General features: G+C 38.5%; 1 protein-coding gene across 1 annotated transcript; it reads left to right on the top strand.

The window, feature by feature from the left end:
* Window positions 1–372: 372 nt before the first annotated feature.
* scap (SREBF chaperone) lies at window positions 373–25,281 on the top strand. The gene is made up of 23 exons (XM_077214960.1): window positions 373–513; window positions 4,511–4,711; window positions 8,162–8,282; window positions 9,786–9,943; window positions 10,045–10,253; window positions 10,347–10,452; window positions 10,617–10,789; window positions 11,966–12,092; window positions 12,731–12,843; window positions 13,120–13,214; window positions 13,290–13,388; window positions 13,549–13,761; window positions 14,446–14,810; window positions 14,919–15,065; window positions 16,468–16,669; window positions 16,755–16,870; window positions 17,922–18,426; window positions 18,524–18,609; window positions 18,692–18,774; window positions 19,123–19,289; window positions 19,551–19,631; window positions 21,553–21,759; window positions 21,868–25,281. The coding sequence occupies exons 2-23, from the start codon at window positions 4,590–4,592 to the stop codon at window positions 22,111–22,113; spliced, it is 3,741 nt and encodes a 1,246-aa protein (XP_077071075.1). The 5' UTR covers window positions 373–513; window positions 4,511–4,589; the 3' UTR covers window positions 22,114–25,281.
* Window positions 25,282–25,395: the final 114 nt, after the last annotated feature.

Genomic DNA, 25,395 nt, shown 5'->3' with positions numbered 1-25,395 from the left:
AGTTTCTCTGAAATATGTCCCTCAAAATTAAGTTAAGCTACAGCCATCAAAAACTGGCCGAAGCCTCGTGCTTGTAAAGGACCACTGTTTAAATGCTCCTGTCAGAAAACAATGACAACTGACAATTGTTCTTACATTATAATACAACGGGTTCATACAATGCTGCAATTACTTAACTTTTCGCTTTTTACATAATTCGATTTAAGAAGTATTATTTTTTTGTCTTTGCTGTAAACTCCACTTTGTTCCATGTTGTGGCCATTAGAGTCCGGCGTTTTAGAGGTTTGACATTTCCCCTTATGGCCAAAAGAGGTCGTAGATTGACGCGTTTTTAGTTTTATTCTGTTGGAGGTTGAAGTTGAGGGGTCATATTGCATAGTAGTGGCTTACTGTAGCTGACATGATGCAGGCAGAACAGTAGAGACTTACAGCCACCTGCCTGCAGGAACTGAACGAGAGCCACTCACCGTTAAAACAAGCCCTCGGAGAGGAAGGGTAGAACCTGTCATTAGGGTAAGCGATGATTTGAACGCTGTTTTTGTTTATTTGTTTGCTTATGTTGCTAAATTAGAAGCATGGCAGACCCTTAACTTAGTGTTGAAGTGTTCATTATTAATGTTAGCTCGTCCAGTAACATGCTGTCAAAGCGCTTCCTAGATAAATGTGTAACGTTATAGCTTGCCGCCATATTGAGGGGATGAAATGTATAAGCTCATTTATTCTGTTTAATGTATATGTACGTCAAACTAATCAATACTATTTAACTAGCAGCCAGGTGCTTTATACATGAACTGTTGCTAATGCTAAAGCGTTAGCCGTTCGGCTAAAGATAATATCATGGAACCGTGTATCAGGTTCATCTCGCACAAAACAAAGATAATAAATACTATCTGAGGGATACTATTAAAGGGCATTAACACAGTTCATGCAAAACTGTAGTTATATGTTGTTCAGCGGCTTATAGCTTTAACGCTCTGTTAGACTGACCTCAGCTCAGCTAATGCTAATGTACAATTTAATTGACTGACAATAACGGCAGAAGAAACGTGGGAATTACATCATCCTGAGCTCCGCACATTTTATTTTTACAATGTAACTTAGTATGTAGTTGGTGCACTACCTATCATAAACGTACTAACGTTATTACCTATTCTGTGAAGTTACATTTTAGTAATGTAAACCATTCAGTACAAGTACCATGGTATTACCGTCTCGTACACCTGCACCATTGTAATACCACAGCATTGCTTTGTAAGCAAGATGTTAATTTATTAAACTGCAAACCTGCAAAAATCGCAGTTTTTGTTGTGTTAGTGCAAATGGATTTGATGCAAATTTGATTGTTATTGTGTTTATACTGTTGTGTATAATTTCGACTTTAAGTAGCCTATCTATGAGATGTTTTGGAAATAGTCACTATCATCATTATGTTTTGGCTATAAATGATAAACAATTGTATGATTCTTCGGGATGTGTTTTGACCAACATTTTGCACAAATATGAGCTTGACAGGTATCGCTGGTTAAGTTCAGCAAAGATTTGCAAAAATATGAGTTTGACTGTCACAGGAATCGTTCAGTTTTCCTTAACTTCTCACCCCAAAATGAAAATTCTGTCTTTATTTAGCAGCTACTCACCCTCATGTCGTTCCAAACCCGTAAGAATTTCGTTCATCTTCGGAACACAAATAAATATGTTTTTGATGAAATCTGAGAGCTTTCTGTCCCTCCGTTGACACCTAACAGTTACGCAACTACCACTTTAATGCTTCTAAAAGTTCATAAAGAGATCGTAAAAATAATGCATATGAATTGAGCGGCTTAGTCCAAATTTTCTGAAGAGACTCGTTCGGCTTTTATTCACATACATTCATAATCATTCATCAACACATCAGTTGTTGTGGTAAACAGAAGTTCAAGGACGTCCGCTTGACGTGCGAGAACCAATGAGGTTCATTATTGTGTTACGCAGCACTTTAAACTGTCATTAAACTGTCAAACATGGTTGTTTCGCACAAACCGTTCTGTCTGTCAGCCGCACGTGTTTATCCGCCTGCGCAGCACAATCCCTCAAGAATTAAAAGTCATTGCCTGTTTATTTTCGGTAGCTTTTGGGTTTGCCAGAATGTTCAGGCTTTGAATGGTGTCTCTGGACTCTGTTCTCTTGAAAGTCTCCCAGATTCGGTAATAGACAGAGAGAGTGAGTGTGCGAATGCAGTGGAGAGAAAGAGACTGTCAGATTGAGACTAAAACCTATGTGCTGGAATGGGATAGAGACTTTTTAAACTCTGATAAATGGGAATAATTCTATAATTTACTCACTCTCATGTCTCTCAAATGTGTGTGTGTGTGTGTGTGTGTGTGTATATATATATATACATATATATATATATATATATATATATATATATATATATATATATATATATATATATACATGGCTGACATTAAGCCTTTTCATGTGCTTGTCCTTCGGACAATTAAATCTGTCATTCACTTGTCCGAGTAAAAAAGTTGCTTGTCCGGATTTTTTTTATTAAATGTAAATGTTATTTATATAATTTATGAAGTAATATTCTCATCACTGTTCAATCACCTTTGACATTTTTAAATCTGCATATTGTCATATCTGCACATTTAATAATAATAAGACACTATAATAGAATAAGGTGGATAAGGCGGTTTCCCCTGTTAGGGCTGATCAAATTAAATAATTTCTGCTGAAAAACTACAACTGCATTAAATAATGTTATGTGATTGTTTTAATCACATTATTAAAAAAAATTATAAAAAAGAATGAGTGGTCATTGAATCTTTGACTCAACCGATTAGTTCAAAACACTGAACCATGGTTCTGCTGTGATCTTTGTTTAGAACTATTTTCGCTGCTGAAACAGAACAAAAACAATATTGCATCTAAAATGTAAGCGACTTTGATTTGAATTATTAAACTGTTGTATGAAATCAGTGTCATATTTCAATCATGATGGTATTCAGGAAAACAGCACTCTTGGTCGTGTGATGTTGCTTAACTGTATCATGTGTTATAAATATAAAAACTCCACATTTTGAATTTTCACTTGCATCTTTAAAATAATCCTCTTGTTGCGGAAAAGTGTTAATGTCGAGCCCTGTGTATATATATATATATATATATATATATATATATATATATATATATATATATATACAATTTTATGTTATTTTTGAGTAAACAGCTCATTTAAGCCATATGAATCCTCATTCCAGTATAAAACGCCATTAAGCTGCCCATTAGAGATGTTTCAGTTTCAAAGAAGCCTGATCCTTTTGGTAAAAAATGTTCTCAACTCAGCTTAAGTTATAATATCTGTGGGTTTGACAGCAAAGAGGCGCTTGGATCTTATAAAAAGAGAACATTGTATTGATATCATTGGTATAGTTCTCTTTCTCAGTCCGTTTTTTATGAAATCTCTTGCATCATGTCTTAATGAGTTCCCAACACTCTTGAGTAGTATATGTGTAGCATCTCTGTGAGATTGTACTGTCATCATGTTTAATGTAATATTTATAGAAATGCATGAACAGTAGGCACTCTGGAGGTAAATTCCTGGGAGGAATGTTTCCGCGCTGTGGTGTAGTCACAGGGGCACCATTGACAAAAAAGAGCTCTTTGTAAGGCATAGACCACTAGTATAACCCTTGAACCCTCTGGTGTCAGAGTTCAAAAGTCCAGAATCCACCTCTGTTGGCAAAGGGTTCAATTGAACAGATTTCTAAAGAATGACCCTCTAGCTTGCTGTTAGCAGGGATGTGTTTAAGGAGGTTAGTTTAGTTGGTAACACATTACAATAAGGTTCAATTAGTTAACATTAGTTAATGCATTTAGCATTTAAAAAAAAATCAGTTTAAAGGTTTGGGATTGGTAAAATAATTGTTTTTCCATTTTAATACATTTAAAATGTAATTTGTTCCTCTGATGGCAAAGTGAAATTTTCAGCTTTATCATCATTCTAATAATTGTGTAAATTTACATTAATGTATTATGAACAAACATGAAGTAGCAATGATCAATAATGTATTTACACATTAACCCAGATTAATACATTCTGTAATTTGTTTTTGAAATATCTAATTTATTAACTAATGTTAAATTAATCAAACCTTATTGTAAAGCCCTACTGCTTGGGATGCCTTGTGCCAAGTCAGAATCATAATTATGTTTTAATTGGGAATGTTGGCAGTGCATGTGGATTTTTTTTACTATAAAGCTTTTATTTTAAATCGCATCTCGTATTGCCAGTTTATGAAGCAAAAAAAAAAATAAAAAAGTTACAATTTTCCCATAATTCTCTGTGGCTGCATGAGAACGATATAAGATAGATAATGCTTTTAATATGCATCAACTGCTCTAAAAAGCATTTGGTTTTTATCAGCAAGATGAAAGCTCATCCATTTTGTCCTACTGAAATCACTTTACAAAACAATAAATGAGGTCCACACACATTTAGTTACATGCTGTGTTTGCCCAGATCCCTGGATGCCCGCCGGTGCCCTCGCCCTGGCCGCACACGCAGACTCGATGGCCATCAGCTGACCCCTCCCCCCAGGATGACAGTGAGAGAGCGGCTTCGGCAGAACATCTCGGCCGCCTTCTACCGGCATGGCTTGCTATGCGCCTCCTACCCGGTTCCCATCATTCTCTTCACCTCTGCCAGCATCCTGACCTGCTGGTGAGTCTGATGAATCCTTCATGATTTTTAATAAGACCAGGAAGTAATGGGATTGGGAAGTATTGTGATTGAGATGTGAACTAATCTGGGACGAGGTGACCACTGGGCCACAGATTTGATGGCCTTTGTCAATGTTGAAGTTCTTCTGTGGGTCAGGAAAATGAACTTATCTGTGGGTGGGATGTGTTCAGGTGAGAGAGGGTCACAAACGAATGAAGCTGGCTTGTGGTCGGTTGTTTTTGCACAGTTTGATTCGAAAGCAAGATCGTGCCAAGAGAACTGTGTGTAGCACAAACACAAAAGTGGAGCACTGAGCAGGAGAGAAAGTTTTTCTCATGCCTTCTGTTTTTGCCTCTGTCAGTAAAATGTGAATTAAATCTCTGAAGCTTTGTATAAAGGACAAAATCCATGTGGAGAAGAGTGAGTGTGTGAACATTTCTCTCAGAGAACAGTCCAGTGTCTCCAGCTGTCTGGAGGAACAGAAGTAAGCTTTGTGAAAATGTCAACTACTTGTCACTTCAGATGCCCGAGTTCTTTCTGAGCTGGAGAAGCGAAGGTACCGGGCAGTTGCACAGAATAGCTCAGCCTTAAGACAAATATTAAAGGAATATTCTGAAGTAAACACAATTTACTGATTATGGATGGATTATAAAAGCAGAATGTGAAGATTGTATTTCTTAAATCTAAAGAGGTTTTATAAATGTGTCATTATAATCACTGCAATAGCACTTGTTATTATAAGTAAGATGTTTCTGTCTGAGCAGAAATTGTATATATATGTCTTCAACAGTTGGTGTAATTCTTAAAGTTTACTGTAAAAGAGTAATAAACAAGATAATTCATAAAATTGTTATTACTCAGTTGCTCCGTTTACTGGCTGTATATGGAGTTGGTGCAAAATTATATGTATCTCTTTGCACAATTCTTATACACTATTTTTATTGTAAAGGCCCGTTCACACCTGGGACGATAACTATTGTAAGACTGGAAAAACTGGAAGAACTGAGGGCTACAAAGGAAATTACCATTTGAACTCACTCTTGTGGACCATTCGAGGCGCACCTCAGAATCATTCTAATATACATCTCTTTCCCTCGACCCCCACTCCCACCCACTCTTGGTGAGATCACCCAAACTAACACAAGAATCTATATGGTTTTAATGTGAACAATTATCATACAGTTTTATACATGTTTGGTATAGTTTTAAATGTCCCGGTGTGACTGTTACAAATGTCTCATTCCCAAAGAATTAAACCAATAGGTAATAAAGTTCTTAAAGGTTCATTGTGTAGGAATTTCTCCCATCTAGCGGTGAAATTGTATTTTGCATTCAAACGAATTGTGCTCTCCAGCGCCTCGCTTTTTCAAATGCGTGTTGCATCTATGGTAGCTTTTATGTACCAAAAAGCTATGACAGGATGTCTTCTAATAGCACTTCGTCGAGTTTTCCTTCGGGTGAACAGGTTTGTTATTTCAAACAAACTACAACAAACAAACGAATGTTAAAGTATGAATTACTGACTGACTTGCCGGGGCAGTGACAAGCGCCGCTCACTGCTCTGCTCCTCCGTTTCTGCTGCTTTCAGTCACGTGACGCTGGCTCTGAATGAAAACGCGCTGTGGAAATGCGTTGGCCTAGTACTTTTTGACCCTATCTGCTATTATAGTTTTTGAAGATGGCGGAACTACATGGAAGTTTACATTTATATACATGGTCACATGTATATAAAGATAATAAATTCTTCGTTTACGAGGATGAGTCATATAATTGGCAGAGGTATTTGTACACCATTGAGGACATATTTATGAATAAAAATATTGATTCTAGATAATAAAATGCCTAAAAAAACTACACATTGTCCCTTTAAGAGTTTAGAAATATCTTGCACACAGAAGGGGATGACTTTCAAGCAAATGGCCCTCTGCACACAAAAGATGTGACCTCTGAATGCAAATTACCATTGTTAGCCACATGTTCCCATGTGAAAGAGGTTCTGGCTATATAATGGAATGCAGCAAAAAGATCAGGGCCTTTTCTGTACCTCAGAACAGCCCGTGAGGCTGAGAGTCGTCGAGACTCTCAGCTTCATGTATTTCTTAAATGTCGGGTTAACATTTCTCCTCTGTATTCCAGAGCATTTGATGTTTTGTATTGTTTATCTATGAACTGATTATGAAATTGTAATGATACATTTACCTGACATAATAAATTGTTACATTTGATCATTCTAATTAGAGTTAAAAGGAATAGTCAAACATTCGCTCACTTTTAATGATGCAGAAAAAATGTAGGCTGGAGACTCGGTTCTATCCATCAGTTGTTTTTGATTTTGGGATGTGGGTGTTGCACTCAAAAATGAATGTGATTGTTCAGGGGTTGGGTTTAACAGGACTAAATGATTGAAGAAGTCAAATGAAATGCAGTGCATTTTCATTTCATGACAACTTGAATATTTCATTCTAATTCTGTGAGAATATAGAAGTTAACAATAATTACAGAAATTGTTTAATTGGATTCACTCGCATAACTATTTTTTCCAGCTGATGGATGATAAAAACATAGACGGCCAACCAACTTTAAATAATTTGAGAGTATTTAAATCATCAGATGATATAACTGCAGTGTGCTTTTATAATAAACAGAACATTAATTGTGCATTGATGTGAATGCAAATATAATGAACTCATCTACCCTGGTGCTATCACAAGGCTGCAGCCCACCTGACAGAAATATTTAAGTTTGATTTGAGAAAACATTTCTTTAATGAAAAGCCATGGAAAGAGCTTGAGGCCTGTTTAGGAAAGGACACTCAGGTATTGTAGTTTGTACAGCAGCCTTCTGATGTCCCTGACTGTTACCCTGATGTCAACAGTGTCATGTGTTTTAAACCTGATTCCCTTCAGCCGGTGCTCCTCTCTTTAAAACTCCCGTTTTGGGCGGGGGATTTTCAGGGCATTTCAAGACCTATTTTAAGGGGAGTGACAGATGTTTCTTTTGTGTGAAGTAGGGGCTGCTCAGAAAGTCCATCTGGAGGGTTTCCCAGTCCCTCAGTGTTTGTGCTGCAGACAGTATTGTGCGCTGTCTTGTGCAATCACTTTTTCCTAGAAAGTATAGCGATAGTTATCTACTTTTTGTAACCTTATCCTTCTGAAATCTTACTAGCCTGAGGATGTTGCAAATGACAAATTATATTGATCTGTGCTCCCTCCTGGTGCATTTTTGCTCCACCTGTGTGTGACTGAGTGAATGCTTTAAGACTGTCAGTAAGAAATGCATTATTATTACCCTTTTCATTCAAACATGATTTGTGGTACAGTCTTTGTATGGGCTCTATGTCATAAGAGAAAGCCAGCCTTCTGTTTGGAGATATCTTGTCTGTGAAGAATGCAGCTTGACGTTGGTAATAAAGATTGATTTGTTATTCTGTAATCATGCTTTCTTTTACAGTTACCCTCTGCTGAAGCTGCCTCTGCCTGGAACAGGGCCTGTCGAGTTCACCACTGGAATACGAGATTACTTGGTCCCATCCCATGAGTCTCAGGGCGATCTTTTGGAGCGCCCTGATTGGGTAACATGAAATGCTTGTTTGATACACAACAATATAGACTAGTGTCAAAAATATTGAAATTTATATATATATTGTGACGAATCAGACATATCAGGCAGATCTATTTGCAACAATTTAATTGACTGACTTCAAGCAAACATATAGCGTTTCAGAAAAGGTGAACACAAGGCAGATAATCTTGAAAGGTCCAGTCTGGGGCCCAGGGCGGTGGAAAAACTCAGGCTCGAAGTCAGGCTTGATACAGGACGGGTAGCAGACGGCAGGAAAGCCGGGGACAGGCTAGGTTCAGGGCGGACTGCGAGAGTCAGAGTCCGGGAACAGGCACAGATCGCTAGGCAGGCTGCAGACAGTCAGAATGGTTAGTAACAGGCTTGAATCGGTAACACAGACAATCAGAGATAACTAGAGAAGGCTCAGACATGCAACACGGGGTGAAACAATACTTCGCACAGGACGCCGAGTTAATGAGGCAGATATAGCCTAGGGACAAGAGTTCATACAGAACAGGTGGAATGTAATCAGAGCATAACGATCCATACTGAGCTGAAGTATGAGACACTCAGTACTCAGGAGAGAGAGCACGGGACTGAAAGTACAGGGAATCACCAGGGCAGGACGCCGTAACAGAAAAAAAATAAAAAAAATGTTATATATATATATACATGTGTATATATATGTGTGTGTATATATATATGTGTGTATAAATGATTCCAATACTCCTTTTCTGCAGTATCGATACACCGATACCAGCTGCTCGTTCTCACTCTCTCTTCTCTCTGATGGCAAATTGACAGTTTGACACACATCTGCCTCCTGTCACTCACTCGTCTCATTCTCTCTGGTTGAATAGTGTTGGTGTTAAGCCAGGTCCTGAATTTCGGCGGGGGGTTACGGGTATTGCACATAATTTTACTCATTCCTGCAGGTTTTGCTCTCACGCCAAAAGCACACGCACCACTGATCTATATAAGTGGCGGGCACATAAAGCCGCCACTCAAACAGCTTACCAGTCCCTAATTTAGTTTTTTTTTTTTTTTGTAGCTTATTGCACTTAAAAGGTCAAATGCACACAAAATTGTGTCAATATGTCCATCTTGGCGAGTATTATGGTGTAGACAAACGGTCAGTTTTGGAATGTAAATAGTTGAAAAAGAAAATGCCTATTGTGTATTTGTGCTTATATTATTACTGACTGTTTACTTGTCTTTTTTTGTAAATTTAGTTTAGAGTTCAAAATAAAACCTTCTTGTGCTGTGTAAGCTATTGCAGCAAAATTATCCAAAAATTATGAGATAATAAAAATGTATTGTTTTCCCCATGGTATTGAAAATGGTTTAGAATATCGGAATTTTTCAAGGTATTATATGGAAGTTAGAAATTCCAGTATCGTGACAACACTTATATACACTACCGTTAAAGTTTGGGGTCATTTAGATTTATTTTTAAATAAATTAATACTTTTATTCAGCAAGGACACATTAAATTGATCAATTCTTCTTGCAGTATCAGGGTCCTCCGGTGGCTTACATACAGCAGGTGTTGGTCAAAGCAGCAGTCTCGCCATGGGACAACAGTCTGGTTCCTGTGGACGTGTTCCGCTCTCCCCTTGGGCGCGTTTTCAGTCTTCTGGAGGAGATCAGAAACCATGTTTACACTGACAGGTCAAAGCTTTCCACCCTGACTTTTTTGACATCTTGACTAATTTTGACCACACATTTTTCAACCTCATTCTTTCCTGTTTTCATCACTTCTCTCTTCTTAGAAGTTTGGAGGCGCTGTGCTTGCAGGTGACGGACCTGTTGCCAGGGTTGCGGCGCATGCAGGCGGTCCTTCCAGAGCACGGCTGCCTGCTGGTATCCCCTGGCAACTATTGGCAGAATCGGCGTGACCTGTTTGATGCAGATCCAGACCTCCTGAAGACAATCCACCAACATGAACCCAAAGGCCTTCATACTTCAGCCACCCTTAGAGGCAGGAAGCTGCCTAAATACAAATTAATTCTGGCCTGAATTAAGTTTATTTAGGGTCTGTGCTCTCATCCCATTTTTACTGTGTGATTTTCAGACTTACTCTTTGGTGTCCCGGGGAAGCAGACGGGTGTAAGCCTGTACGGCAGGAAGAGAGTGGTGACATACACCATCACAATTGCACTAAGCTCCTATGATGCAAGGTCAACCTTTGTAATATTTCAAATTCTAATTTTATTTGCTAAGACAACCATCGCATTTTCTATATCTTCTAATCTAGATCATCTAGTCCTAATAATGTTTGTTGTGAACAAAGCATTGTTTCTAAACGCATTGTTTCCTTTTGGTTGTGTGTGTTTCTGAACAGGTTTGTAGCTAGTCTACGAGCCCGTCTGAAACAGCTTCATCCTTCAGCGAACTTGACTCTGCGTGAAGACCACATGGTGCACGTTCATTTCAAAGAGGAGATTGGCATCGCTGAGCTCATCCCTCTTGTCACCACCTACATTATCCTCTTTGCTTATATCTACTTCTCCACCCGTAAGCTGTTATTTGGAGAAAGAGTTTTATTTGCTTTACTTTGTTCTGGAACGTACACCACCTGTCAAAAGTTTGGTGTCTACATGGTTGAACGTAATTTGTTACAATTGTACATGCTGAGTTAGAACAGAGAGTATAACTGTGTCTCATTGATTTTAAGACAATTGATGATTTTCTCTTAACATGCTTGTAGAAGATTCCAGAAATTTTTATTTATTGGGCCTCATACTTTCAGTATTTTATGTGCATTTAGATCAACATTTCAGTGTAAGAGAGTTTCGGGCAACTTGACAGAAATATTACCAGTGCTTATATTCATATGTTGGATAATTATATGCACTCGTCTCTTTTTTTGCCTCGAAAACATTTGGTGTTTTTTTGCAACATATTGAACATTATTCTTATAAATTCTGCTGTGATGTGCTATTATTGGATGCATCAAACAAATTGGTATGATTTTCATCTTATGCCATTGTTTTCCAACAAAAGTGTAAATATTAATCCCTGCCTTTTATTTTTAATTATTTCTAGAAAAAGCAACTAAAATAAGTCCAGCCAGACAAGCCGTCAGAAATCCTTATTGTTGAGACTTGATTTGTGTCCATTCTTGTTATTGTACTTCATGGGAATAGAACAATTGATCAGAATCATTGTGGACTTAGTACTCGCCAGAAACATTATTCACAGTTTTCTGGCATTCTCCAGATCTCCATGGATGGTTCATATATCTCTAATAAAATTAGGCATGGCCGTAACCACCATAGGCATAATCAATATTAGATTTTTTTTCAGCATGAGAATAATAGTGAATGTGTATCCACACATTGTGAATGAATTTTCAGTCATTTTTAACAGCTTTGATATTAGGAAGTATTATGAAAAAGTGTTGAAATTGGCCATATTGCCAGGACTCCCGACAAAGCAGTGAGTTGGCAGCAGAAAACTTTCAGATTAGCATAGCTGTTTGGTTTCTGACTGAATTTCGCCAAAAGGTGTTTCAGTTTGGCCGGGCGATTATCCCCAGAACAGCACGTTTAGCATCACAAACTCATGTCTGCGTACCCACATTCCAGCAGGATTTTACATGGATGTTCAAAAGCTTAATGAGTTTGTTATTGTAAAATGCTTTTGGTTAATTTAATTGCACTCGTTTGATCCTTCCCTCTTACTTTACAGGAAAGATCGACATGGTTAAGTCCAAATGGGGCTTGGCGCTGGCTGCTGTTGTGACGGTTCTCAGCTCTCTGCTCATGTCTGTGGGACTCTGCACCTTGTTTGGCCTGACGCCCACGCTGAACGGAGGGTAGGAGTTCAGCTAAAACACACCTTTATTCATATACCACTAGAATGATTCATATCACTGGGCTGATATTTACTTAATCCCTTTAGAAATTAAAATTTCACTTTTGATCTTTGAGCAGGTTGATGTATAACCAATTGTCGATAATAACAGTGATTTAGGGTAATTTCATTGCCAGGAAGTGTTTGAGTGGGCAGGCATAGTTTCCCGCCAGCCTATAAGGTTGCATGTATGGACATACAATCACAGTGGTGTGAGCTCAAGCCTTCCAAACAAATTTGGCTTAGTTCACCTGGTTCACCAGGCTACAGTCAATAATTAGACGCCATCTATGTGCCACATGCGTACACCATGTTGATCCTAGATAAAACATGGCTGCGGAAGGTCAAGTCTTCAGCGTTCTGAAAATAATTGCTGTCAGCTAGAGTAAATTTATGTTCAACTTTATCTATTCATCTATTCAATTATCTATTCAATAATGAGCTTGTGTATTTATTCCTGACGCAGCACACATTCAATTTGTTATACATGGGTGTATTTTTTTCACATCAAACATTATATTAATTATTATTTTCTTACTTTCTGGTTAGTTTTAATAGATTTTCAAAGGTTTATTAGTTTTATCTGCTGCTGTTTTTCAGGGAAATATTTCCCTACCTTGTGGTGGTAATTGGTTTGGAGAATGTCCTTGTCCTCACCAAATCTGTTGTGTCAACGCCTGTTGACCTTGAAGTCAAGCTGCGTATTGCTCAAGGTCAGAGATGATGTCATCACTGTTACAATATGTACACTGAATTTTTCTCTCCTAGTTTTTTGAATATAAGTAAAACCCATTCGGTGTAGTTATCTATCTATCTATCTATCTATCTATCTATCTATCTATCTATCTATCTATCTATCTATCTATCTATCATCTAATCAATCAAATATTTCATAGAAAGTATTGGATGTTAAAATTACACCAAATTAAATGTAATCTACCCCATCAAAGGTCGGTATATTTAAAAAAAAAAAAAATTTGTCCCTTAAGGTCTAAGCAATGAGAGCTGGTCTATCATGAAGAATATGGCCACTGAACTGTGCATCATCCTCATAGGATACTTCACATTTGTACCAGCAATTCAGGTGAAGCTCTTCTAAATAACAAGTACATGACTTGTTTTTGGTTGCCGATTGCAAACAACCTTTGCTTCTTTTTAGGAGTTCTGTCTGTTCGCTGTGGTCGGTTTGGTGTCCGATTTCTTCCTCCAGATGTTTTTCTTTACCACTGTGCTGTCTATTGACATCCGCCGCATGGAGGTGAGAACCACCCACACATGGAACATTCTGGAAAGTTGCTTTTACAATTTCATGAGAAATGCATGAATCATTCATTGCTTCATCTGAGTGTCTTGTCCTTATTGTTCAATTTTATTGTGTCAGCTCTCCAAACTGTCTTCTCATGTCTTCACACATATAGTTGGCTGACCTGAACAGGCGTCTCCCGGCTGAAGCGGGGATGCCTCCATCTAAACCGGGCCCTTTACGTCCACGAGAGACGCCTCCGCCGCCCCGCCCCTCTCCCCACACAATCACCCTGCAGGCTCCTGCATTCCGGAACCTGCGCTTGCCCAAGAGGCTCAGGGTGGTTTACTTCTTAGCCCGTACTCGCCTGGCACAACGGATTATCATGGTAAAAATTACTCACATTAACGGTGCATTGTAACATTCTGCGTAGCTAGATAAATGCGTGCTATTATTAGGCACATACCCAAGTGTTTATTCGGAATGTGGAAGATAAAGTATTAGCGCGCTTACTGGATGACATGGAGGCGCCAACGCGATCACTTGCATTTATTTCCTGATAACAGCAGAAACAACTAAAAATACTCAGACATTTTTAGTCATACAGAGTAATACATCATTCGAAATGTACCCTGTAAAAGGTCTACTTTCATTTGTGTAAACTCACAATAATAACAAAACGTTGTGCTTTTGTAAAATAAAGACAACAAACTGGATGCATTTTCTGCAGTCTTGGTGAACTGCCATTGACTCAGAAAAAAATAGTTTAATAATTAATTCCCCCCAGTATATATTTAGTAATTAAATTAATATAAACATGCGATTAATCGACTAATGGCTTAAATTAATGACTACTAGTCGACTAGAAAGAATTTTAGTTCGGTGCAGCCCTAAATATTACACACAATTACTGTTTTACTGTATTTTTGATCAGCCTTGGTGAGCATAAGAGGCTTCTTTCAAAAACATTAAAACATCTTATAGACCCTTACAGGTAATTAAATTAAATGAATTAAGAAAGTTATTGAAGCATTTTAATGCTATCTAAATGTGTTGTTTATTTATTTAATAGGTTGGCACTGTTATCTGGATTGGGATCTTAGTCTACACGGACCCTGCTGGTCTTAGGACTTTCCTTGCTGCCCAGGTGTCAGAGCAGAGCACTCTTGGGGAGGCGGGGCTTCCTCCTCACCTGGGCGTGGCTCCAGTATTTCCTGGTGGAGACCCAACCAGCACACTGAGTGTGCTCCCTGCCCCTGAACCCACCCCTCTACCCGAGAACCAATCCCATGGCCACCGAGCAGCCCGCCCAGGAGTTGCCCCTGTCTCCAGTCCCCAGATTACTTGGGGCCCTGAGGATGAGGAGCTATGGAGGCGGCTTTCCTTCCGTCACTGGCCCTCACTCTTTAGCTATTACAATATCACTCTTGCAAAGAGGTGTGCTACTTTCTCACCTCATGATAATTAATTAGAGTTCAGGCCCTCTCTTATCAATCTCAGTTTATCTGTATGTAACATACTTATTTTCCTCTCTGATTCCCTCAGGTACATTAGCATTCTTCCAGTCATCCCCGTCACGCTCCATCTCAGCCCACAAGAAGCCATAGACACACGTCACCCCCAGGACACACACCACGCTCCTCCTCCCAGCATCAAGACCTCCGATCTGCAGACAGACTTCACACTCTACAAGTCAGTGTCTCACTTCAGCTATTTGGCCATATACCATAATACCTGCTTTTATTAGTGTAACTCATTCACAAGTTTAGGAATTTAAAAAAATAATTACTGAACTAAACTTTTCAGAATTCTATATACAGTATTTGTACAGTGCAACATCAAAGAGCTTGTTTAGAGCTTGTTTACATTTTAGACATGTCAAGTTGCGATACTGAACAGGATCACATGGAGATGCCAAAAAAAATCCCTAAACCAACCTCCTTGACCTGACTGCGTTTGTTTACTACTGTACACTGATCCATTCAGAATTACTAAACAGCAACATACACATGATAGATAAAAACATTGTCCTGAATGTGTGTGGAAACAATGTGAATGTGCATAATACAATTTGCGATCAGTATGTTGATTGCATTAATAAGATCGGACTCGTACATGCTTACTGTACAACTCCTGTCACTGTAATCGTCTTTACCTTGATTCACATTGATACCTTGAAATCACATTAAGAAATAAAAAATTTTCTCCAAAACAATTTCTTTTTCCCACCAAATTATACATATATATATATATATATATATAGATCAGACAGTGGTCATTCATTGTTAAGCTGTAAGTTGCTCAATGACTTTTCTCAGAAAGCTTGTACTACTGCTTTCCTTTGTGGTTTTTCTGTGAACAAACCTCATGGTCAAACTATTCGTCTAGACAAACAAATGCTTACATTCTTCATATATACATGGGGGGAAAACTGTTACTGGTTAACTATGCACTCTCATTCATATCTCATGCTAGCACACGCTGGAGGTCCAAATATGTAACTGCAGAGACAAACAATAGTCTTTCTTATTCACAAACAACACACTCTGAATGTGGTGTTCAAGGTCATTTTTCAAAGGCCTCACTCTTATCTATGAGGCCGTTATGGTTGTTAGATACACATCAGATATATATATATCAGACATATCTATATATTTATATATTATATAAAGACCTATAAATGTAGGTCAGTTTGCTCTAAAATGTGGCCCCTCCCACTAATGCTTCTCTTGGCCCCCTGGCTGGGTTTCCTTTGTTTTCTGTGCTGCATTTATCCTGTGAGGACTGATCAAGAATGTGAGCATATGCTTAGATGTAGTCCAACTTTCTGGATGTAATGCTTACCTTTGATTTCCTTTTTGTGGAGGTGGGTGAACTGGAATTTCAAGAGAGACTGGTTTTACAGTGAATCATTCATTCATTAAAGTGTGTAATTTCTGAGGGAGTACAGTATCAAACAGAGTTGGGGAAAAATAAAAGACAGGTTTCTCAAACAGGCCCCCATCTTGCATCATTTGGACCAATAGGTAGTTTGTACTATAATTTTTATTATTCTGTGTTAACATCATTTATTATAATGTGTGTGTTTGTACAGGGTGGCAGCTCTTGGACTTTTCGCCGGTGTGGTGTTAGTGCTCTTACTCTTCTGTTTGTATCGTGTCCTTTGCCCTCGTAACTACGGGCAGAACGGGGTGCCCCATGGTCGCCGTCGCCGTGGAGACCTGCCCTGTGACGAGTACGGTTACTCTCCGCCCATCAGCGAAATTTCCCCTCTGCTGCTGAGAGGCCACAGCATGGTGAGAGTCGAGTCAACATGCAATTACGTTTCTTCTATGTAGGAACTCTGAGATATATAAAAGTACCTTTGGCACCTCTCCTCAGGACATTGAGTGTCTGGCTAGTGATGGCATGCTGCTGGCCAGCTGTTGCCTGGCGGGACAGATCCGTGTGTGGGACGCACAAACAGGAGACTGTCTTACTGTTATACCTAACAATGGGTAAGGAAATGCATAAATATTTCCTTAATATACATAGATAGATAGAGAGAGAGAGATTTAGTCTATTTTAAAAATGTAATTTATTCCTGTGATGCAAAGCATCAATACTCCAGTCTTCAGTGTCACATGATCCTTCAGAAATCATTAAAATATGCCGATTTGGGGGTCAGGATTTTTTTTTTTTATATATATATATATATTGTCAATGTGGAAAATAGTGCCGTTTAATATTTTTGTGGTAACAGAAATTCTTTGATAAATGGAAAGTTCAAAAGAACAGCATTTATTTGAAATAAAATGTATTACTTTTCATCACTTTTGATCAGTTTTAAATGAATGCATAATGAATGCGTTTTCTTCATGAATCAATTTCTTCAAAAAATAAATTTACTGACCACAGACCTTTGTTTATATATGTATAATGTTTATATGTGTGATATTATTTATTGTTAAAGGAGTAGTTCACTTTTTAAAAAACTTTTGCTGATAATTTACTCACCCCCATGTCATCCAAGATGTCCATGTCTTTCTTTCTTCAGTCGAAAAGAAATTAAGGTTTTTGATGAAAACATTCTAGGATTTTTCTCCATATAATGGACTTCATTGGGACTTCATTCTTTCAACGAACGAAATTACTCGAAAAAAGATTTGTTCATTTTGATGAACGAGTTCGAACAGGAGAGTCTCGAACGTGCATCACAGAACAGAGCAAGGCGAGCATTTGTGCTTATAAAACTTAAACTTTTTTATTTATTTTTGAAATGACCGATCGTTTCGCAAGATAAGACCCTTATGCATCGTCTGGTGTCGTTTAAAGCCATTTGAAGCTGCGCTGAAACTGTCATTTGGACCTTGGACCGTTTGGTATCCAATGAAGTCCATTATATGGAGAAAAATCCCAGAATGTTTTCATCAAAAACCTTAAATTCTTTTCGACTGAAGAAAGAATGACATGGGGGTGAGTAAATTATCAGCAAAAGTTTTTTAAAAACTTTAATAATATTACATGTAAAACAAAATGTAAATGTTATGTGTGTGTATCTACTGTAAGTCTGCGCAGGAGCAGCAGCAGCAGTGGTTGTTGGGAGCATCGTGACGGCTGGGATCACATAAGTGCTTGTGAGGCCGAGGGCTTCCTGGGAGCAGACTTTCGGGAACCAGGAGGAGCTATGGGAGGGCCAGATGTAGATATTTTTCCAATAAGGAGGAGGACCACTCCTGCACACCCTGCACTGTTTGGGGACCAGCCAGACCTCACCCCTCTCATCGACACTAACTTTGGGCCTCTGCCCCCATCACATGCTGTGGTCAACAGCTCTGGCTTTGACTTTGGGGGACTGGTGGAGAAAGCGTACCAGGAGCATGAGCCCTCGCCAACACTGGCCTTTCCCCCATCTTCTCCAGCTTCACAGCAAAGGCGACGTAGCCTTGGGGACCAGCCTGTCTTACCACCAGAGCATCCCTCGAAGAGCAGTGGCGACTGGGACAGCTCAGTATGGGCCATGGAGCTAAGGGGCAACCTCATTGCCACGGGCCGCAGCAGCGGCAAACTGGAGGTGAGAGAAAGAGAGGGCTTTTATATGGATAACATTTTGAACCATCAATGTACATTAACCTGTCCTCCTAATTTCATGTTTCTCTTTCTCCTTTCAGCTGTGGGATGCGGTAGAAGGATCATTACGATGCTGTAATGAAGATGGATTATCTGGAATCACTGCCTTGGCTTTTCTTAACAACAGGTGTGTTCACAACAACCTGAAGCTCACACACAGACACAACCACTCAACTTTTTCCTGCTAACGGGGATATTTTCATTTGCAGAATTGTGGCGGCCCGTTTAAATGGCTCACTGGATTTCTTCACTGTGGAGATCAACAAGCCTCTCGGGTTGCTTCAATATCGCGGTGAGTCGTCAAAATATTCGAAAAAGCATATTAAAATACAGTGTTCCCACAGTCTTGTAAAACATGGAAAAATTAGGGAATATAGTGTAATATCTAGGCCTGGAATAGTCGTGCAAATAAAGTCTTGGAGGTGAATTTTTTTATATAGGGAAGATACATTTATTTGTTTGTACTAATTTTTTACAGGTAAACTTTTTTTGTTTCTTTTTGTGATTTGTATAAAATTATTTTTTAGAAATCTTCAAACCCTAAAAATAGGAAGATAAACTCTGACAGTTACTCAAAGGGGAAAGTGAAGGTCTAATGTGAAGAGGCATTTTAAGCAATTTCCCTGGTTTTGTGTGTCAGGACCCCCAGGCCGAGGCAGTCTGCCCCCCTCCCCCTGTTACAGCAGCGAGGATGTGATCAGCTGTCAGCTGACCCGCTCAGTGCAGTGTGCCCACCAGAAACCCATCACTGTGCTCAAAGCAGCCGCCGGCAGGGTCGTCACCGGCAGCCAGGACCATACAGTCAGAGTAAGGGACACACACATTACATAAGGAATAGTTTGTTGACTGGTTTTAAAAATGATAAAACATGTTAAATATAGCAGAGAACACAATGCTCAGGTTACTGAAAACATTATTAGACACAGCATATTTAGTAAACATGTAAGGATGATCTGTGGTGCTTCTGTGAATGTCTTCAGCAGAGCTTCCTGTGGGCACAGATTATCTGTAGGCCTACAGTTAACTCATGCTTTAGTTTGTTGTTTATTTCATATTCTTCTTTTATAGGTGTATCGTTTGGAGGATTCTTGTTGCCTCTTCACCCTGCAGGGCCACTCAGGTGGTATAACTGCCATCTACATAGACCAGGTCAGAATCACATCACTAGATCACACACGTACACCAAGAATGCCATTCATATCTCTTCATTTCAAATACTGTGAATTAACTGAACAGACAGACTGACAGATAAATAAACAGATATTAGAAGATAAAAAAAAAGATAAATAAAAATAATTGTAAAAGAAAAAAAAAGAATTGCACAGAAACTTAAATTGCACAAAAATTCAAATGCGCAAATCTCATTTTGCATACAGAGATATTTTTGTTCAACTAAAATGTGCTGTGTTCAGGGATTAAAGTTCTCCGTCGCTACGACGGATTTCCGTTAATTGCAGCGAGTCTATGACATCCTTAATGTCTTAAATTCACTTTTCATAATGTTAAGGCCGTAAATACGCTTTCATTTCTCAAATAGTGTGATAAATGTCTTAATTTTAGTTTGAATAGGTCTTAAATTAAGGCAAGACGAGGTGTATTCACCCTTCTGAGGGGGATGTGATAAAGCCTGGATCGGAGCGAAACCACGTTCCTCTCTCCACTCTAACATTCTGTAATCACTTCGCTTATGATCCAGTCCGGGTTTTCAATTCCCGCTCACGGAAAAACTGCTCCGTGTTCACTCAATTAATCTTAGTTTTGGAGAAGTGCATGTCAGGCTACAGCTGGTTTGCTGCGGTCCGAATCCGAGCGAGTTTGTTCCCTGCGCCCCCCGCAGCGTTGGTCTGGTTTCACGTTCAACTTAATTCTATCGAACCCTGGTGCGTTTGCGTGCATATTACGTCAACGCAAACGTGCACGGCGCATGATAGAAAACAGAACGCGGGTCAATATTGGCCGTTTCTCAATACCAATAGGCTACGCAAACCTCGGACTTGCGTCCTTGATAGTTCGGACTTGGCAAGTTCGACTCGGGAGAACGAACTCCCGAGGACGCGAGTCCGGTTATTCTGCAAACGGATCCGCGGCGATCTTGGTTTCGTCACTCATCTCGCTCTGGCTACTCCGGTTATCTCTTTATGTATATTTTAGGCAACAATAAAATGAAATATGGTATAAAATACAACTCTGCCTCTTTTCATCAACAATAAAACGAAATATATACAAAACACCTCTTTTCATTTATAAATGAACATATTATCATAAACATATTAGGCCTATATATGGCCACACAAATGTGGTTCAGACAACGCACATTGATTATCTTCACTCCATATATTTATAACAACACGCAATATAAAACACAACCCTGCTTCTTTTTGTTTTCATTTTAAAAATATGAAACATTATTGATCATTAAAACTGACAAACTTAACAAACAGAGACAGGGTTGTATCATTTTATTTTATTATGCATGTACACATACAAGAGAATGCATAGTAAAATATATAAAGAATATTTTATATATTTTAGAATATATAACATTACACAACCCTGTTGCTTTTTGTTAAATGTCAATTTTAATTATCAATAATATCCATAAAAGTATAAGTAGCCTAATATGTAGGCTATAAGAAGCTATACAATGAGAAATAAAGCAAACAATTCAGTCAAACATTAGTCAGCTCTCTAATAGGCTACACAGTTAAAGTTAAATAGCCTAAATATATAAAGTTATGAAACTTCACTTTGTTTAATGGCAAATCGTTTTGGCTGAGGGCAAACTATATATTAATATAATTTAGCATTGTTTGGTCTTATAAGATAAATAAAAACATGCACTGAAAAGTTATGTAGATGGTTGATTATTTGTCAAGCTAAGTAATTTTTTTTCATAGATTAAAATAGCTTTTAAAATATGCAAACTGGCAATATTAAAGCGGTTTAAAACATCTCCCCTTGAAACGATATTGGTCTCGACTATTTAAATAAAGTTAAAGGAATATGACTTGGCCTGAAAAAAAATTTCAGTCAGAAGACTTTTTTTCACTTTAATCCCTGTGTGTTGTAGACCATGGTTCTAGCCAGTGGGGGCCAAGACGGGGCCATCTGCGTGTGGGACGTTCTAACAGGCAGCCGAGTGAGCCACGTGTACGGTCACCGTGGTGATGTCACCTCATTGGTTTGCACAACTTCCTGTATCATTAGCAGTGGGTTGGATGACCTAATTTGCATTTGGGACCGTAGCACAGGCATAAAGCTGTACTCCATACAACAGGTGTGTGATTTTGAGAGTTAGGACTGCATGATTTGGTCAGCAAAATCAGCATATTATGATTTGATATCAATATCTGTAATGTATTTCTTTCTTCTCTCTCTTTTTCAGGAGGTGGGGTGTGGGGCCAGTCTGGGGGTGATCTCTGAAAGCCTGCTGGTGACGGGAGGACAAGGTTGCGTGTCATTTTGGGACCTGAACTACGGAGACCTGCTGCAGACGGTGTACTTGGGACAGAGTAGCGAAGGTCAGAGCGTCAGGCAGCTTCTGGTTCTGGACAATGCAGCCATAGTCTGTGACTTTGGTAATGAGCTCAGCCTAGTCTACGTGCCCTCTGTTCTGGAGAAGCTGGACTGAACATACACACACGAAAACACCAGCCCACAGATTTAGAAAAATGTCAGAGTGGCCAGCACAAAAGCAATCGCCCTTTAACCTGTATCACTGCAGGTTAATTGCAGACATGAATGGCATTTCTTGTGTCCTCTCGTGTACGGCCCTACACTTACTAGGGAGGGAGTGGACACTTTTTACCACATCTGAACAGGATATCGTTTAAAACCTGATCCTATGGTGTTCAACAGGCCTCCGGTGCTCCATCAGAGCATTTTGTACTTTTGGTGGAACATCATACAGAATTTTCTGTGTATGAATTCAGACAGAATTACAGGAGGGTAGTACAAAAGCTGTTTACAGCGAAAGGTGGCTCACTTGGCCTGCCTTAAGGTGTGTGGTGTGTGTGTGAGAGAGTGGTAACAAGCTCATGGTGAAAATGCCAGTCTGCCCAGCCCAAGAACTCTCAGCTGTGTGCCAGATAGAGGTAAGAGAGTTCACAATAATAATATGTTTGCAGGGCGAGAGGAGGAACGAAAGGTGGTCGTCTGGGTAGAAAAAGTCCTAGATCTTTCCTGCTGAAAGGAGTGTGTCTTTGTGTACAACTCTGTTTGAGTGTTTGAGTCTTATGAAAGCTGTTAAGAAATCTTCAGGTTGTATTTCACCCCATAATCAAAAGAATTCTCAGAGATTTGATTAAAGAGCAAAACTTAAACATTGAAAATAACCATTTTGGTTTTATTTTAGGAGCATTACGTAATTTAATGAATGTAATTTAATTTTTTTTTAATTGTCGTTTTTTCCCCCTTCACATTAAATTAAAGAGAATTTAGGAGGGGGAGTGTGCTTATTTGTCTCAAAATCTCACAATGCAAATAATGTTTATAAATAGACTTTCTTTTTGCAACATAATTTATTTTCTTTTGATTTTGGGGTGAAACCGCATTGAACCTTGATGCTATGTTTCTGTGAGTGGTTGTGTTTTCAAGATGAATGCTGTATACGTCTGAAATTAATCTCTGGGTTTGGGGGTTGGGATCTCTTTTTAATATTGAAATCAATTATTTATTAGTGAAATTTCTAACAATTTGTATAAAACTTGGCTTTGAGATAATTTAAAGAGGAGACGTGGTCATACATTTTAATATACAAGAAAAGCTTTGACTAACTTATACTATAATAATATGATTATATTGATTACTGACAGACGTTTTGGTTTTGGTGTAGTTTACGTTCCCTTCCTAGGGCAGCAAGCCAGAGAAAAGAGATGTTCTCATTCCAGCCCTGCCTTATTAAACATGAGAGAAATGTTCCTTGGCACACGCTGTGACATCATATCTGTTTCCTGGACTTAAATCCTGAATGAATATTTAAAACGGTTCATTACTACCTGTATTCCAGGTGTGTTTTAGCTAAGCCGTCAGTACGAATCACCCAAAGTCATTTTAATCTAAATGCAGCAGATGATGTTGAACACATTTAATGTTTGGTTCCCTTCTGTGCTGACAAAGTGATGGATAGGGCTGCTTTTTATTACTAGATGTGTATATTTTTTTATTTTTCCTGTATTGAAAAGTGTTTGTGTTGTAGAGCCGTGAGCAGTTTACAGGTTTCACTGAGATTATGTTGACCAGTAGTTGTTACTGTACGTTGTGTATGACGAAACATTAGTGTATCCAGTCTAGCCCTGCAGAACCCACACAAATGTGTGCATTGGTTTGGCCTATTTTTAATACAGCCATATCAATATATTTTGGATGTGCTAGTACTGGGACAGGACAAATGCATACATTTGGTGTCCTGAGAATTGAAAGTGAATTATTAAAATGCACTGAGAGACTTCTTTAGTTTTATTAGACAGTAGCAGAGATTAAAAACATGGTTCATTTTCTATGTGTAAGTTAAGTTTGTCTGCATGTGCATTCCGCTGATTATTGTTTTTATAATTTTTTTTTGCATCCTGCATTTTGGCTTATGATTTGGTAAGAAATTAAACCAAAGGTGTCCCCATTTTCCATACAAATTAGTCTTAAGTGTTTTTTACTGCACTTTTTACTTGCAAGGCAAAAGCCTTGATTATTTCTTTGACAACTATAGTCCCTTAAACCAATGAAGCCAGATTTCTGGTCGCTCAGGGCAACCAGGAAAACCATTTCCATCTGATTATGTGGGGAATTTCCATGCAAGTCAACAGAAATACATGTGACTCAGTCAATTATTAGCCATGGTTTACACATGTAAATATTAGTTAATAAATTTGATGAGAGAACTGTTGTATAATTTTTATTTTTAAACTACTCTTCAAATCATGAAGTAGCATTGGTCAAAACAATTCTGTATTTTTTTTGGGGTCTTTCTTTTTTTTAATGTTTGTGCATTTTTCAAAGGGTTTGTGGCATTGGTATGGCTAAACTTTCATAAGACCCACTGGTCTTAAAGATTGTGCAGCTGTTGTGTGTCGAGCAAGGGTGCTCAAATCTTGTTAAAACACGAGAGGCATAGCAAAAAGCAATCATTTTTACCATGAGGAAATGATGTGTGGCCAGTTATCACTAAAGAACAATTGTATGGCTAGCAGCTCTTATCTATTTATAAGAGTGGTTAGAACTTATCTTTTTTACCATCTTGTTTTTTGGTATCAGATAATGAGATTAAGCATTAACCACATGAGAACAGAGTGATGAGAGAAGACAATAATCAGTTCTATGACCATACTAAAAAGCATTTTCTTAATGGCAGGATGGCTGCCACATACAATGGCAGCCATTTTAGTATATTGTGACGAGTGAAATAGCACCAAGCTCCATTGTGTTCATTTTAATGCTCTTTCTCCCTTTTTAGAGGAACACATTCCTAGACATGATTCAATATGTGCAGTGTTCAAGTGAAATACTGATCTTGGACTTGCTGTATCTTACTGCTGCTGAAGTAGAAATGGGGTGGAGAATGTTTAAAATGATGTGAAATGCCTGAATGTTGCACCGTTTCTTAAGATGGGGAGGGGGCAGAGAGAGACTGTGTAAATATTGCTCTGTCTTTTTTTGGGCCTGCTCTGCCCTCTTCTGTCTTTCCCAAATACACTACTACACAGTGTAACCAGACAGTAGAGGATGTAACTAATGCTGTTCTATTTTTAACACAGGAAAAAAACTTTGTACTAATTTGCAAATAAAAAGGCTTTCATACATTGTACTTTTCCCTTTCTCTTTGTTGTCATTTGTTTAACTTCTGGAATTGAAGTATTATTATTATGGGTAAAATGCAAAAATCTCTTATTAACAGCATTTGTAGCTTGGTGTAATTACC

This window comes from Siphateles boraxobius, unplaced genomic scaffold (genome assembly GCF_051911475.1).
Source record: "Siphateles boraxobius isolate OS27281-9 unplaced genomic scaffold, OSU_SipBor_1 68, whole genome shotgun sequence".
Lineage (NCBI taxonomy): Eukaryota > Metazoa > Chordata > Actinopteri > Cypriniformes > Leuciscidae > Siphateles > Siphateles boraxobius.
Note: the sequence above shows the minus strand (reverse complement) of the source record. Positions and strands in the feature narration are given on the sequence as shown.